General features: G+C 35.7%; 3 protein-coding genes across 3 annotated transcripts in view; 2 read left to right on the top strand and 1 right to left on the bottom strand.

Moving 5' to 3' along the window:
* LOC113400936 (collagen alpha-2(I) chain-like) overlaps window positions 1–17,176 on the bottom strand; it is a 52,644-nt gene that overhangs the window by 18,467 nt on the left and 17,001 nt on the right. The gene's annotated exons all lie outside the window — the stretch shown is intronic.
* On the top strand, window positions 481–4,351 carry LOC135193506 (organic cation transporter protein-like). The gene is made up of 6 exons (XM_064216275.1): window positions 481–711; window positions 2,214–2,442; window positions 2,682–2,937; window positions 3,021–3,644; window positions 3,781–3,962; window positions 4,118–4,351. Exons 1-6 carry the CDS (start codon window positions 518–520, stop codon window positions 4,274–4,276), a joined length of 1,644 nt encoding a protein of 547 aa, XP_064072345.1. The 5' UTR covers window positions 481–517; the 3' UTR covers window positions 4,277–4,351.
* On the top strand, window positions 7,610–12,916 carry LOC113400954 (organic cation transporter protein-like). The gene is made up of 6 exons (XM_026640652.2): window positions 7,610–7,836; window positions 8,446–8,674; window positions 9,344–9,599; window positions 10,535–11,176; window positions 11,668–11,849; window positions 12,705–12,916. The coding sequence occupies exons 1-6, from the start codon at window positions 7,625–7,627 to the stop codon at window positions 12,867–12,869; spliced, it is 1,686 nt and encodes a 561-aa protein (XP_026496437.2). The 5' UTR covers window positions 7,610–7,624; the 3' UTR covers window positions 12,870–12,916.

Below are 17,176 nucleotides of genomic sequence, written 5' to 3' on the forward strand. Positions count from 1 at the left end.
CAGACGCGAAGCATTTTGAATCGTCAGCTTACAAAATTAAATCAACATCACCGACTTGGAATATGATTTTTCCGAGAACAACAGCATTGAACGGCAAGAAACTCAGTAGTTACTCTTGTCCACCATTTAAATAACATAGTAAGTAACAAATATATGTATAATACTTATTGTAATTAGCGTTTATTTGATACAATTGACCTAGAACGTGATAAACAATTATGAGCTCAAGGTATTTGATGACAGAAATGTAAAGGATCAGAATCGAGATTAGAACAAACTCGATAAGATAATAACCGAATTATAATTTACAAGTTATCGGAGATATCTCACAATATCTTGTTCGCAATATTTAAATTGACCATCGTAAACTTATTAATCTTGTTTATCGAAAAATGGATGGATCGCATGGTTTGAAGTAATTTGTTATTCGGTGAATATCTCTTGAGACACATGGCGAACAATTAGAGATTCTCTCGAACTAAGCGATACGAGTCAAAGCGAACCGGGAGCCGACAACATGTCAAGCCAAGAAAAAGTTGAAGTTGGGAACACAGACCCAAAGGACATTGATTTAGATAACATCTTAAGGGACGAGGTGGGTCAGTTCGGCCGCTACCAGATCGTCACGGTGCTCTTGGCGGCGCTACCGGTTATATTCTCTGCCTTCGCTGCGGGTGAATACATCTTTACGACTGCCAGAATACCGACGAGGTAAATCTTTTTAATTAGTGTTACATTTACATTATCAAAGAGAAGTTTAATGATATTAAGCACTGGAATAGTGATTTTTTATAAATACATTTTAGTTTAGTTTCGCTGGATAATTGTATAAAACAAAGTACTATGCCGTTATAACGCTGTCGTACGTATTATAACGCTGAATGATTTCGGCCACGGTGGCTAAGATAGACCAGCCAACTACGCAGGACATATCAGTGCAATAGTGTGGGCGCAAACACAGGTGCACTCTCCATTCCCTCACTCTCCCAATCCGATGGGACGGCAAATCCGCCACGTCTGGAAAGAGTTCAGATGCAGGACCCACGGCTTTACATGTTTTTCGAGGTATGTGAGTGTTCATGCTTCCAACCCAAGATCTCGGGATCTGCGGCCTTAGATCTAGCAACTAGGCCAACGAGGCAATCATAAGAAAATATTCAAGAAAATGCAGACACAGAGCGTTTCGGAGACGGTTCTCGTATAAAGTATATGACTGACAACCTCTAGCTTTGCTTGTAATATGTAAACGGAAGTTTGTTTGTATGTTTTCTAATTGATGAGAATCTGTTGTACTTAATTGTATGAACTATGATTTGAATATCATATACTGACTGTACAATTAACTGTAACTGTACAATTTAAAAATTGCTGATAAATCATTTAAAAAAAGCTATCAACCAATGAAAGACTTTATTAAGATCACACTAAGCTTAATATTAATATTTTAAATGTTTTATGTTAATCTTATTAGTATTATTAAAAAAATAAAATAATTTAGCTGACACTAGGTGATTAATTATGATTGAATATATTGATTTAATTTTACTAAAAGCGACAACTTATTATAACATATCAAAACTATCATATCTTTTAACAAGTTTTAATATTTTTTTTTGTTTTTCTTCCTCAATAAATATCTCAGTCACATTAGCTCCCGTGTTAAATGTTGAAGACGATGCTCATGAAAACCTCGAGTAGCGTCAACACATGCCATGAAACGGATATTTAATGGCATGCATTGATATTGCCAATGATAGCAGCTTATATTTGAAGAGCCCGGCAGCAGCTGGACGGCACACGGAAATGTGTTCGTTATTAGTTATTATATTATTCAGTAAAATTTGGTTGTACATGACAAATTAATCGTTGTTGACCTTTTGCTGTAATCGATCTGGAGAGATACCGTAAATCTTTAGCTGTTTAGGTTAGTCAGAAAATTGAGAAGACGATTTATTAAATTGCATATAACGAACGATAAAGCCACTATTGAAATAATAACGCAAAGCTTTATCGACGACACTGTGACATACTCGTATACCATTATAATAGGATGAATTCGTGGCGACGAATAAATATATAACATTGACAGTTCTAGAAGTTATAAAACTTTCCATTGTTAATTTACATGGCCTCCCATATTAAGCTGTAGTTTTGGTGTGGTGGATCCGGCCGGCACTTTGTTATTACTTAAACAATTATTCTATATTTTTCAGATGCTTAATCCCACAATGCGACGGCGAAAATGTAGAATATGCTCCAAGTTGGGTTTTGAATGCGATACCGGGCACTAGTACCAGTAGCTTTGAAAACTGTGAGAGGTATGAAGACAACCCCCAACCGAGCAATGCCACCGGCGTGTGTCCGGCCGAGTGGTTTGACAGGACCAGCACTGTGCCGTGCGAGGACCACGTGTACGAGAACACACTCAGTGTAGTCTATGATGTTAGTGTCGTTTATTATTTTAATACATATATTCATAGGACACCAAGAACAGAACAAAATAAAAATATTTCCACACTCAATAATAATTTATAGTAAATAGGATTAAATACATAAACAAAAGTCGAAATATGCAAGTGCCGGAATATAATACATTGCTTCGTGCACACACTCGTCGACCATGGCTGGCGTGGCAAAGCCCAACCAGAAAGAGGATATATTATATTTATCTTTAATTTCAGTTCAAAATGGCGTGTGATGAATGGAGGCGATCTCAAATAGGGTCCATCCGCACTATCGGCACATTGCTGGTGCTGCCGATTACGGGGTATATCTCTGATCGCTGGGGCCGCCGCGTCGCGCTCACCATCAACGCCTTCAACACTGCCTGGCTTGGGGTTGTTCGATCCTTCGTCAACTCTTATGAGTGGTTTCTCGCTCTTGAAGTTATCGAGTCCACTATTGGCGCTGGAGCGTACTCGTCATGTTATATTTTAGGTGATACATCTACAAAAATACAAAAATTATGTACATTTTCCATTTTCCATTTTATGTTAAACGGATTATTAAATATTTTCTAGTTACGGAGTTGGTGGGCCCGAAATATCGAGTAATCGTAGGTGCTACTATGTCAACGATGTTCGCTTTGGGGCAAGTTATTCTTGGATTCATAGCATGGGGAGTTCAACCCTGGCGTACGCTTACTCAAGTTCTTTATGCACCACAGCTATTAGTAGTATCTTACTTCTGGATCCTCTCCGAGTCAGTACGCTGGTTAATGAGTAAGGGTCGTTACGAGGAGTCAGAGCAAATTCTGAAGAAGGTGGCAAGAATGAATAACAAAGAGTTGTCCGAGAAATCATTACAAGCCCTTCGAGCGACGGCTGAAGCTGAAAAGTTAATTGAGAGGCCGAAAGAGCCTTGGTTGGTGGTCCTAGTCTTAAGATCTAAGATTATTTTATTGAGATGTTGTGTGGCACCTATCTGGTGGATTACGAATACGTTAGTGTATTACGGAATGTCTATTAACGCAGTCAACTTATCGGGTAATAGATACCTAAACTACGTGTACGTTGCTGCTGTTGAAATTCCTGGTTACTGGACAGCTATACTGCTATTGGACCGAATTGGGAGGAAGCCAGTTCTTATTGGTGGTTATTGGCTATGCGCAGCTTGTCAGTTTGCATTTGCATTTATCCCCGATGGTAAGACAACATTTTATGTTATACAAGGTCTCACATTTATTAAAATATTATTATTGGTAACAAAACTTTTTGTTTATATTTTAAAGAAAAAAAAAAATCTAAAACAGTTTTCATACAACAGAATATTCAATTACAGGTTACGGCGGCTTGTCGTTGGCGTTTTACTTAATCGGCAAGTACTCAATAGCGGTGGTAATGACGTCTGTGTATGTGTACACTGCTGAGCTGTTCCCCACCAAGTATCGTCACAGCCTCTTCGCCTTCGCATCCATGGTGGGCCGACTGGGTTCCATCACGGCACCTCTTACTCCTGCACTTGTAAGTTTGAAGAGATGTTGATATCTTGAGAAATATACTAAATAATTCAAAACACCCGAAGAGATATGAACAATGAGTGTCACTCCTTAACTACCCATATTAAACTAAATGACTAGATTTAGGCAAGTTACGACATTAAAATAACTTAATTTCAGGCTTTGGAGATTTGGGAGAGTCTACCATCCGTACTGTTTGGCTCATTTGCGCTGCTTTCTGGGTTACTGATCTTCACCACACCGGAAACTCTCGGAACTAAACTACCTAACACGATGGAAGAGGCCGAACAGCTCAGTTCGAAGAAAAATAATTCCTAATCTAAATATAAATCTGAGTGAATTTAATAAAATCACATTTAATATAATTTAATAAAATCCTATGTATAAACTCATGTTGCATTAATTGAATTTTAGAAATTGCAGGTTTTATGTTGAAAAATTAGCTTAGCGCCATTTAGTGATTGATGTAACCGTCACTCGGTCTTAAGTATGCCCTAACATAATTATACTAACACTGAGCCGACGTAATACTTCTGTCTGCGATTGGCTTGTACGTGTGGGATGCTATAATTGCAAATATGCTATATTTGTCAATAACATATTATGTAATAACATGCAAGCTTTGTCGCCTGCGATAAATATATAGTTATAACTATGATCGTTATTAAATTATTTTGGCTACAGAAATTTGATTGCCAGGCTAGACCAATAAATTGTTAATCTCCTTCTCTTGAAATTCTTGGTAGCAGCTTGGAGCTTAGAAGTTTGCAGCGAGACATTCCCGTGCCTCGAAAAGCACGTGAAATTAGCCCTGAGTTTGAAATCTCTCAGTACGTGTACGATTATCGGAACATCGAATTATGACAGTAGGGGAACAAAGCAAACACCTGTACTTGAGCACAATTTTTTTTTTTTTTTTATTAGGGAAACATACAGCATATCGTATATTACAACTTAATATAATAATCATATTTTAACACTTATGCCAGTTAAGTTTCCACTACTGTTTTAACAGGGAAGTGGACTAATTTTGATGTTACATAAAATATAACTATTTATGACAAAGTAAAATTTTAACGTAATATGGTTATGGTTAATTACTAATAAGTATTTTTCACAAGATTATGAAATTTACTTAAACTATTTTTAAACAGATCAATGTGGTTGTATTTTCTATTATGACTATTACAAGATCTTAGAATAAAAGAATTTTTGAAATAATTAGTTTTACAAATAGGTATTGAAAAAGTATCCTGAGAGCGAGCGTTAAAACGAGGACATTTAAATAAAATCTTACTGAGCAGATATGGAGAATCAATTAAATTATTTAATATTTTGTAAAGAAACATTTGGTCTCTTTGTATTCTACGTTCTTCAAGTGGCAAAAAGACAGTCAGGAAAAATAAATTTGTATCGCAACCTCCTGATAAATTAGTTTTGTATTTGTGCACTATAATATATTCTGCACAGTTTTTTATGTCTCATCTTTATGTGATAGATTATATATGACGCAATAGGTGTTCCTAAGTTATATTTAAGGGGCTTGACGTAAGGGTGGCTGCTGCCATGTCTTTCACCATCACTCATGTTTTTTTTTTACACCAGGAAAGCGTTTCAATTTAAATAAAGACCAACCAAGTATTTTATTTGAAGATTTTTAGAATTTTTGTTTGTCGGTTTGTCTGTTTGTCTGTGCCAAGGTTTTGCGTGATTGTCACCTTCTAATATGAGTTGTATGCATTAGCAAACCATAAAGCGGTAGAAGTAGTAGAAGAACATTATCAATCAAAACGACCAGCCCTTGGATGGCATTACAATACTTTTTTGTCACGACAAAAAAGTATTGTATATACATATATAATATATAAAGTATTGTATATATTGTATATTGTATATAAGTCACGACTTTCGTCACTCCGTCTGTTATACTACATGGAACAAGGGCTGATAAGGTTAAACCCTATATAAATAATACCATTCTGTGGTGTTAAATCATCCCTCTGCATTTGACAATAAATATCGAACCGAAACAAAGCTAATAAAAATGCACAACAGTTTTTGAATTTGTAGTTAGATATTGGTAACGATAAATACCCACAAGAACGAGAAAAAGGTGTCATCATCTTTTTATGGGGACGTAACGACAACAGCAAACAAAGAAGGCTCCTGGCTTCGCGAAAGATACATTACGACCAATATGTTATAAATGTTGAAATTTTCCAGGGTATAAGGTAGAGTATATCTTGATTAACAGAGTTATGGAACTGTATGATATTTATATATTAATAACTGTCCAGTTGAGTTTTTGGAGTCCCTGAGCACTTCTAGCCTGCCAGCTCATAAAACTTATTTGAAAGTCGTCGTACCTCTAGTAGACCTCCTTAGAAACTGAAATCTTCTAAAGCTATGTAACGGTACCAAATTAAAAGTAGAGTACAACGCATCGTGATACAAGCTAAAGATAGAAAGCTGTTAACAGGGTGCGGCGCAGCTGATCTATTGATCGGAACCCTTTTATTCCATAATACTTTTCATTTAGTTTTAAACGAGTTCAGTATATAAATAAATATATGATAACTTTTACTAACAAGATTACATTATAAATTTAAAACATGATGTTGCCATTCCCATAACTTTTAAATTGCTGAACTGGTTTTTAACATGAACATCGCGAAGAATACGCTTGAATCAGTAACAAACAAAAAAATCCTAATCGGTTCATCTATTTTCTAACTACGATGCCACGACAGACACACAGATATACAGATATATCAAACTTATACCATCCGTATTTTTTAGCTGCGGCTTAAAGTCACGCGAACGGAGTCGAGGACACGAGCTAGTTTATAATAGGTTGGTTTGAAAATAAATATGTTTTTTTCCTTGAATGTTGAATATTTTCCAACGGAATTTAGTTACTAAGTTTAGCACTATCTATTTATTACAAAGATAACCATCTATCCGAATTTACCCATTATCCATAATTCATCACCATCGCTTTTATTTTGTGAAATAAAGATATGATATGAATATTTATGTAAAAATGCACTTTCAATCATTTGCTCCAGCGATAAACTAGTATCTTCGATAATCCTAGCTTACATATTTTATTAATGTGAAAATGAGTTTGTTTGTCTGTTAAGCTTTCACGTCTTAACTACTTAACTGATCGTCATGAAATTTTACACACACGTTTTCAGCACAGGAAATAAAAAGGATACCGAAACTAGTCGTTTAATAAGTTTTGAGTACGGTATATAACGGTAAATAAATAAAGTAAAACGATTTCATGATCATCATCAACAGCCTGAAGTATCCAATAATCGGTATAAGCCTGCCTTATCTCTTGCTAGCTATGGCCTTGTAGCGTAGGCTTATGTCTATCACGACGACTCGCGCTGCTGCATGAATGGGGTTTCGACAGCAATGCTTTAATATTTGGCTAAATCTCCAATACTATGTGACAAAACTAATATTTTTTATCTTACACAGACAGGCGAAAATAAAATAAAAAGATTACGTTTTATTAACCCGCGCTCAATCTAATAATTCTTATCTATTATTGATACATTGTTTACTATAATGTTCTTAGTGGACAATAAAATGACAATTTGAAACACCGCTAGAGTGACGGAGCGCTTCTTTCAAGACGGTCTCCTTCGAAACATGGCTGATCAAACACGAGCAAATCCTAATGATGATAATTATGAAGAGAAAAAAGATAGGAAGACGGTTAATCTAGATAGAATCTTAGTAGAGGAGATCGGGGAAATTGGTCCATATCAGCTGCGGACGTTGGTTCTGTCCGTAGTAGTGGTCATCTTTGCTGCATGGGCTGCGAGTGAATACGTTTTTACAACTGCTCGTATTAGTACCAGGTAAAACGAAATGATTATGATTCAAATAATTATTATTTTATGAATATATTCAAATCACAATAAAATTGAATCGCAATTTACATTCTCTATGCGAAAATATTATGAGCATCAGGGGTACTTAGCAACCACTTATCATAATATATCCTCCTGCCTTAAAACAATACTTTGTGTTGATGAGTTCTAGTTTAGAACGATGAGTGAGCCAACATAACTTCAGGATCATGGGACGCAACATCTTAGTTCCCAAGGTTGTCGACGCATTGGTCGAAATTGGTTAAAAAAAATGACCAGTGGAGACATTTTTTCAGACATCAACAATCTTTTGTTTATTTTTACCACAACCGTAAAATGTAAGTAGTTCAAATTGAGATACAAACATTTAAATCACCTACCAAATGAAGCCTGTAACACTGCAAATGGCGCCAATACCGCCATTACAATATATACGATCCCACGCCCAGGAAACTAGTGCCATCCCCTTAGATCTCCTTCTATTAATTACGCACGACATATTTTTGTTATTGCCATACAAAACATACTAAAATAGATACGTATGTTTTAGAGGAGAATGCAGTGAGGAAGTTAATGTTTCTGCATATTTTATTTAAGATGTTTAATACAAGAATGTGAAACACGAGAGTCGACTGAGTTCAGACCATCTTGGGTTTTTAACGCAGTGCCCGATAGCGGTAGCTCTTTCGACAACTGTCGACGATTTGATGGCATCAATGGAACTGCGTGGAGAAGTGATGTCTGCCCTGCGGACTGGTTCAATCGTGAGAACGTCGTTGACTGCGAAGAATTTATTTACGAGAACACTGATACTGTCGTCTATGATGTGAGTAATGTAACATTGTCAGATCTCCATACTCTACCCATAATACGTCACCATTTTTCGTGTTTTATAAGATAAGTACTATGTAACTATTGCTATTTATGTAACTATTTAATTATTTATTCGAATTACTAACTTTTTTATTGATTTTTTTTAAGCAAAGTTATAAAATAATTGTTACGTATCGTTCGCTAAAAACATATTTTAAAATATGAGGTACTAAAAATGTATCAAATTTTATCTTTAAGATGTCCACCACATTTTACATTTCATTCAACTACTCGAATATAAAAGCTATATTTATTTTACTTGTATAACATCACATAATATACATTACATACATTAGCAGCCTGTAAATTTCCCACTGCTGGGCTAAGGCCTCCTCTCCCTTTTGGGAGAAGGCTTGGAACATATTCCACTACGCTGCTCCAATGCGGATTGGTGGAATACACATGTGGCAGAATTTCGTTGAAATTAGACACATGCAGGTTTCCTCACGATGTTTTCCTTCACCGCCGAGCACGAGATGAATTATAAACACAAATTAAGCACATGAAAATTCAGTGGTGCCTGCCTGGGTTTGAACCCGAAATCATCGGTTAAGATGCACGCGTTCTAACCACTAGACCATCTCGGCTCTCTACATAATATAACCACTAAAAATCTTTCCAGTATGGGTTAGCATGTGACGAATGGCGTCGGACACTCATCGGCTCAGTTCGGACCTTTGGTACCCTGACCGCGTTACCGATTACGGGCTACGTGTCGGACCGATGGGGGCGGCGAACCGCGCTGAGTATTAACGCCTTCAACACCGCCTGGATGGGTACAGTCCGGTACTTTGCCGGCACTTACGTAGGTTTCCTCATCTCAGAAGTGGCAGAAGCTACGTTTGGTTCAGCTGGATTTTCCTGCTGCTATATACTTCGTAAGACTTTATACTTTTTAATTTATATAATTTGACTTCCAGTACGTCTGACAGTAATAAAGTCAGACTTGTTCGTACAGCCAACGTACACCCGGAAGTTCGTCGTCTATAAACTTATAAATAAAAAGATAATTTAGCTTAATAAAAATAAATATTTTTGAATACTATGCGTGACGCAGTATAACATGATAAAGAGATAATCAAATCTATCTAAAAGAGATAACTACACGCATGACTAAAACTTAAAAATAATAATTGTATGAGTAGATAATGACTTGTCTCTTTTAGAGAAACTTTTCAACTTATTCCACCGCAATAACTCCAATAGTAGAAACTTTCTAGACTGAATTTCCTACGACACACGAAGGTTTCATCGTAATGTTTTTCTTCAGCAATGAGCACCAGATGAATTATAGACACAAATCAAGCACCGGTGATCTTCAATTACCGCCTGTTCATTTAATATAAACCGTGAAGGCCACGCTTGCTGTGCGTCGTACGTGAGACGTTTATTTATTTATCCTACATACGCTATATTATTATATATCAGCAAAGGTATTTATGACCAACGAAACCGATAATTTGGGGCAATTATATAATAAAAAGAAACAAGTATAAACCAGCAATCAGTTTCTTTAAAACGCGTATTTTATTACTGAGTAGCATCGTTTCTCTGATCCAGAGTAGGGGAATAAGCTTCACATCTTCAACTTAAGACGATAGAAAGCTTTTGCTCAGCAGTGGGATATTTCAATCGTTATTTTTGTCTTTTACGAAAAATAATACAAGACTTGCTCTTTTACAGTTAAGATTTATTGACTCTTTGAATGTACTATGAGTAAATTCAAGAAGAATTCAACTTCACTCTCCCATTTATGTCATCGTGAAGAATATTAAATAGAGACGGTTTGGAATTAGTTATATATTGTTTCTAGTAATGGAACTCGTGGGCCCGAAGTATCGAGTCATCGCTGGAGCGACCATGAACACGTTTTTCTCCATTGGTCAAATAACAATGGGTTTCATCGCTTGGGGAGTTCCTAATTGGCAGAATCTTACGCTCACTCTGTACGTTCCGCAGTTCATTACCATATCTTACTTCTGGATCATGTCTGAGTCTGTCCGCTGGTACATGAGCAAAGGTCGTTTCGAAGAAGCAGAAAAGGTCCTTAAAGACGTAGCCCGTGTCAACAAGAAGGCATTATCGGATAACTCGTTACAACTATTGAGAGAAAATGTAATAGAAGAGGAGAGGCAGAAAGCCAACGAAGAAGCAGAAAAAGCAAGTGAACCATGGCTGATAGTGCTTGTATTTAGACACAAAGCAATTCTAACACGAGTACTTGTGTCTCCGATTTGGTGGATCACTACCACGTTTATATACTACGGTATGTCTATAAACTCGGTGAATATGTCTGGGAACCGGTACTTGAACTATGTAGCGGTGTCCGCAGCCGAGATCCCGGGTTACTGGACTGCAGTGCTTCTGATGGGTAGGATTGGGAGAAAACCCGTGCTAGCTGGGGCCTTCTGGATTTGTGCCGCTTGCCAGGTGGGGTACATCTTCATGCCTGACGGTGAGTTTTATCGTATTTTGTAAATAAAATAGAGAAATACCTGTGATAAAAATGAATGAATATATAAATACTCAATATTCATAAAATATTAAAAAACGATCTTCCTATAGATCCTCTTAAAGTTTAAAACGGTTTTCTTCATAATATTATTTTTAAAATAAATCTCCTCATATATCATGAGATAATTCCAATTAATTTAATGAATATATCATTTTTGGTTTTGATAATTGTTTTATTACAATGCCGCCATAGCAGACATAGCTCATATTTAAATTAGCAGTAGCAATCAGTAGTTAGCAAGACGGCAGTGCTGTCTAACCCCAACATGTGTTATTGTTATAGCAATTACTTTTCTTGGATTCTGAATAAGTTTGAGTGTTTGATTGATACATTCTTAGAAGCAGTCCAGCACCAGGAACTTATCAGCATACTTCATCCGTTCTAAGTTTAAAATAAAATATGAGTAACATACAAGAAAAACTATTTAATAGGTCTCTACGGCGCCTCCTTGACGTTGTATCTGATTGGAAAATACAGCATAGCCATGGTGATGACGTCGGTGTACGTTTACACGGCAGAGCTGTATCCCACGAAGTATCGACATAGTCTCTTCGCCTTCTCCTCAATGATGGGCAGGATCGGATCTATAGTTGCGCCGCTGACGCCTGCTTTTGTAAGTTTATATGATATAAAGTAATTCAGAGTAATCATAAGCGTAAGTATTATAGGATTCGTTCAATAACATATCAGAGACCACTGTAAGCTTTGATACGTTACTAAAACTATTTTATGTCGTCAAGCAGTAATGGTCCAACTTGAGAGAATTAAACAATGAAAATTTAAATGTTTCAGAGCTTCGCCAATTTACTAAATGTTATTACTAATCGTAATCGTCAATATCGCAGATCGTTTTCTGATGTTTCACGACCGTCTGTGGTCATTTAGGAGTTTGTTCTCAAAGAAAAGCCCCATAATTTGTATGCAATAAGAATTTCTAGAATCTAGCTTAATATCAACATTTGGTGGTCTAAATAGAAACTATTTCACATTTAATAATTAGCCTGCATGACTATGAATAGTTAATAAAATAAATGTTTTGGGGGTAAAATTCATTATTTAGAATCCTCGATCATTAATGCATGTATTTTACTAAAAAGGATAATATATTCACTATCCTAATAAAAAAAAATCTAAGCGTCCATTTACAAATCGATTCGATTAATAATTTAATACCATACATAAGCACACAAATGAAAACACACATGAAAACTACAGCGAGGTACCAATTAATAAGGTTTCTTATCGTTTATATATATGTATATAAATACCACTCACTGATTAATCACGAAATGTTAGATACTATAACCCCTACAAACTTGAAATTTGGCAGGTAGGTTCTTTTTAGGGTGTAAACTGCACCCCCAAAAGGGGTTAAACGGGATTGGATGTGTAAAGACGCAGGTTTAACTAGTTTTGAATAAATTGAACGAGTCGTTGAGTGAATGTTAATATAATACTTTGATTCCAGGGTGCAATTGTTTGGGATAATTTACCATTCGCCCTGTTCGGCGGCTTCGCATTGCTATCGGGACTTTTAGTTCTCATAACCCCAGAGACCCTGGGCTCCAAGCTCCCGGACACCATGGATGAAGCTTCTATGATAGGCGTCAAGACTAAGAAAGCTGCAGCATAAATGTACCTCATTTTAATTGTTTATTTTATATATTACTAGCGGCCCGGTACGTGCATCGCTACGTTTAAAGTGATATAATACAAAAATGAGTTAGAACATAGATTCATTTTAAAAAAAAATATATTTACTTAATTGCTAGCTATTTAAAAAATTAATTCAAAACATTTGGATAAACAATATTTTTGGTTTTTCCACTTTGAGTGTGAATAAACAAACGGCTGGGGGTAGCGACTCTGGAACAGGCAACATAAAGTTGGCCGTGTGAAAAACATGATTCTTCCAAATTCACACCACACACGTGAAGTGTTTGCCCTTGGGCCTTGTTGATGGACATCGCTAATGATAAACGAACAGGATATTGTAATCGTTTGAACTCGAATGGCATATCAGTTTGAATCATAGGTATATGCGGTATCAAACAAACTTCACCTTTAGTATAAAGTATGAGTGTGTTAAGGAAGAGCGACTTCTTCTGGCACGGGAGCTCATGGCACTCAAAAGAAGAAGTCAACCTTTGTGATGTTATTGTACTCTGTTGGTTATTGATGAAATAAACATTATTATTATGATTATTATAGATTTACCAGTTAAGATCGTAGCTTTGTTTGTATTGCAAATTTGGCAATAACTTTTTCACTGTCAATCTGGTGCCATTACACAGTTTTGGTGGATTAATATTTCGCAATAATATAATTAAAGAACCAACTTTTAGATTTAAGCAGTGCGGTGGCATACCAGCCGGTTCCAATGAATTTAAAAATTCAACTGGAAAGTACAATGCCTCATCTTGATTCACAGCACTGTCAATTGATTTATATGTCGTGAATACACCTGGCAGTTTCTCTTGAATTTGAAAATTGATAGCATTGATATGAATGTTCTTTGGTGCTAAAATGGCGCGTTCTCTCGACCAATCATGATTTATATAATTCTGTAGAATATTCGGAAAAACACATTCAATCAATTAATCTATCGATTGCACAATAGTACAAAAATTGTTCGGTATAGCGATCAATCCATTGGTCCTGTCGATTTGTATTTTGCCATCACCAATTTCTAACAATCGTTTTGAAAACTCATGGGCAGCTAGATCATTTTGTAGGTTAATACGCATATTAATGTTTAGTGTAAATTTTTGTACATAACTCCAAAGAACTAATGACTTCAAACAGGCATTTATTTCATCAGCAGGAATTGATCGAAGAATGATAGGCAATGTTTGACGAAAATCCCTTGACAGTAATATCAAAGCGCCACCAAAAAGCTGTTGATTACCACGTAAAGCAAGAGCATTGTTCGATTAAATGCTTCTAGTGATTTTTTATTCGCCATTGTACACTCATCCCATAAAATAATTGACGTTAATCGCAGAACTTTTGCCATAGCAGAATTTCTCGAAATATTGCAAATTGGACTGTCAATCAACTGACATTCAATGGCAATTTTAATGCAGAGTGTGCGGTTCGATCACCTTCTAATAATGTAGCAGCAATTCCCGAAGATGCAAGTGCCAATGCAATTTTCTGTTCCGATCGAATAGTTGCTAAAATCAATGATATAACGAACGTTTTCCTGTACCACCAGGTGCATCCAAGAAATATAATCCACCTGAATTATTAGAAACGGCTTGCATGATTGTGTCATATAAATGTTTTTGCTGAACATTCAATTTGGTAATATTCGATTGTACAAATAAACTCAAATCATTAGAATTGAATTCCTGCTCACGTTGCAATTCACTATCAAACAAATCATGCATCTCACGATTTGGTGCGGTCATACCCAATTGTGCTAATTCTTTATTTGCAATTGTTAGACACATATTTTCAATTATTATTAAAGATTCGTTGTACATTTCCAAGGTAATCAACAAATCAGGATTTCTTGCATGATGACACATACGAACTAAAATATCTTCTGCCATATAATATTTATATTTGTATCATAATTCAAGTGGATTTGATAGCATACACGTTGATAATATAATGGCAAATAGCCTTCGTACTTGCTGTAGATGATATGTTTGACACAAATGACCATTGACTGTTCTCAATTCTTGAAATTATTTTGGGCCATTGACGTTAACTAATAACAATCGCAAATAAAAACACTCAGCATTTTTTGGATGCACTGAATATAATCTCCCAATTACGTCTGTTTGGAAAATGCCTGGATGTCCATCGACTGCCGTTCCTTGTTTACGTCTTTGAAATTTTTTCGAAGACACATTCCATGTGTAATACTGAGGCACTTCAGAATATAACAAATTTATTGCAAATGTATCAGTTTCGCATAATTTGAAAAAAGCTGTCAACGTATTTGCTGGTGGTTGTGCTGCTCTTTCCAATATATTTGCTTCATTAAAATAAACACGTTGGCCATTCTCAAGATGCACAGCCAAGTGAACAACCATAGGATGTCTTTCGTGCATAGGAAACGACAGAATCCTCCAGACGGCTCCATTACTACTAATATAGCGCCCCATTTGATACTGAGTAATTTCATCGTCAATATTATCAGCAGCAACATCGAAAACAGCCATATCGTTCCCTTTATTTACATACTTGCAAATATATTTAATGGATTTGACTGGATTACAATACTCCATATTTATATGAGCATTAAATATTTTCGATAATAATGGACAATACGGAACTATCCAACGATTATCAATTTCAACGTCCTGGTTACCTACATCCCAATGATTGCAGTTTTTCCATTATCGTTAGGTGATCTACGTCGATACAACGGATATCCGTCATTGCCCGTTATTGTGTCTGAAATCAAATACCTTGGGTAATAAAGTAAAAATAATAAAATACACAGCAATATGTATTTTTTCAAATTAAGAAACACACATATATGTAATCACTTCCACAGTTCAAAACTTACCGTTTGTGTAAATGCGTTTGACAATTTAATTCAAATAAAGCCTGCTAACTAAACACCGACAGCGCACTAAAAAACCGAGTAAAATTTAAAAATTGAAAGTACACGCTACTTTTAAATCGACAAACATAAATAAATATTTATATGATTTTAGTTTTTAAATAGCTAGCAATTAAGTAATGACGACCTCCATGGTCGAGTAGTGTGTGCACCGGTTTTCATGGATGCGCCACTCCGAGGTCCCGGGTTCGATTCCCGGCCGAGTCGATGTAGAAAAAGTTAATTAATTTTCTATGTTGTCTTGGGTCTGGGTGTTTGTGGTACCGTCGTTACTTCTGATTTCCATAACACAAGTGCTTTAGCTACTTACATTGGGATCAGAGTAATGTATGTGATGTTGTCCAATATTTATTTATTTATTTATATTTTTTTAAGAAATGAATCGATGTTCTAACTGATTTTTGTATTATTTCTAATGACAGCTCAATCATTTTTAAAATAAGAAATTGTGTTACATGCCATTATTTAATGCTATGCCAAGGGTTATTTGGAAATAATAAATTGAATTAAGACGTATTACCTATTGAAACTGGTGGATGAGTATACTCATTTTTAATTGATACTTACTTTTAATTTGACAGACAATTTCCCGTCTAAAAAATCTCCACTAACAAAATGACCCGCCATTTATTGAAATCATTTGTTACACAAAATGTGATATATGAAGAACCACTCGACCGATTTTGTGCAAACTTCACATAGAACATCTACTAAATATTCGGAACAAACCCTGAAAATTGGTTTGGATAGATGAGCCCGTTCTTGAGTTATAAAGCGACAACGAAAAATGCCACTTATTTTAATATATAAGAAGATACGGTTATACCGCCTAGAGTACTGTAAATATAATTTGATTGTGAGTGATGATGAGTGATATTTATAATATTTTGCTTTTTATTAAACGAAAACATTTTAATTTCATTTGTTGGTCATTATTTTTAATGGTAGGTATTCTTAATTAAGAAGAACGCGGGTCAAATCCGGCCACACGTTGTTTGTACGTTCAATTCATCACCAATCGTGTTCCGCAAACATCTAAGCAGCTTTGACGTGCCGAATGATAGTATGCCACATGTGTGTCTGCATACAGGTATTGAAGCAGCCTGGGGGCAAGAGCTGTAACTCTATACGCAGCGCCAATATCGGACAAACCTTACCGAACCAAATCAATGCATATATTGATTTCAAATTGATACCATGTAACAAATGTAAAAAAATGCTGAAACGCTCACTCTATCGCCAAACAAAACATAACCGGAATCAATCCACAATAATGACTATTTTCATTTTTACATAAATCAGTTCACTTTTCTATAGCACATGCATTTTAGTAAAAAATATTACGAGTACAATCAGAA

Source organism: Vanessa tameamea, chromosome 11 (genome assembly GCF_037043105.1).
Source record: "Vanessa tameamea isolate UH-Manoa-2023 chromosome 11, ilVanTame1 primary haplotype, whole genome shotgun sequence".
Taxonomy (NCBI): domain Eukaryota; kingdom Metazoa; phylum Arthropoda; class Insecta; order Lepidoptera; family Nymphalidae; genus Vanessa; species Vanessa tameamea.

Excerpts from the sequence above, each read along its gene's own strand:
- LOC135193506 (XM_064216275.1), top strand. The coding sequence starts at position 518 with ATGTCAAGCCAAGAAAAAGTTGAAGTTGGGAACACAGACCCAAAGGAC. Across the intron at positions 2,938-3,020 it reads CTCGTCATGTTATATTTTAG|TTACGGAGTTGGTGGGCCCG; the intron begins GTGATACATCTA and ends AATATTTTCTAG. Across the intron at positions 3,963-4,117 it reads CACCTCTTACTCCTGCACTT|GCTTTGGAGATTTGGGAGAG; the intron begins GTAAGTTTGAAG and ends ACTTAATTTCAG.
- LOC113400954 (XM_026640652.2), top strand. The coding sequence starts at position 7,625 with ATGGCTGATCAAACACGAGCAAATCCTAATGATGATAATTATGAAGAG. Across the intron at positions 11,177-11,667 it reads GTACATCTTCATGCCTGACG|GTCTCTACGGCGCCTCCTTG; the intron begins GTGAGTTTTATC and ends ACTATTTAATAG. Across the intron at positions 11,850-12,704 it reads CGCCGCTGACGCCTGCTTTT|GGTGCAATTGTTTGGGATAA; the intron begins GTAAGTTTATAT and ends CTTTGATTCCAG.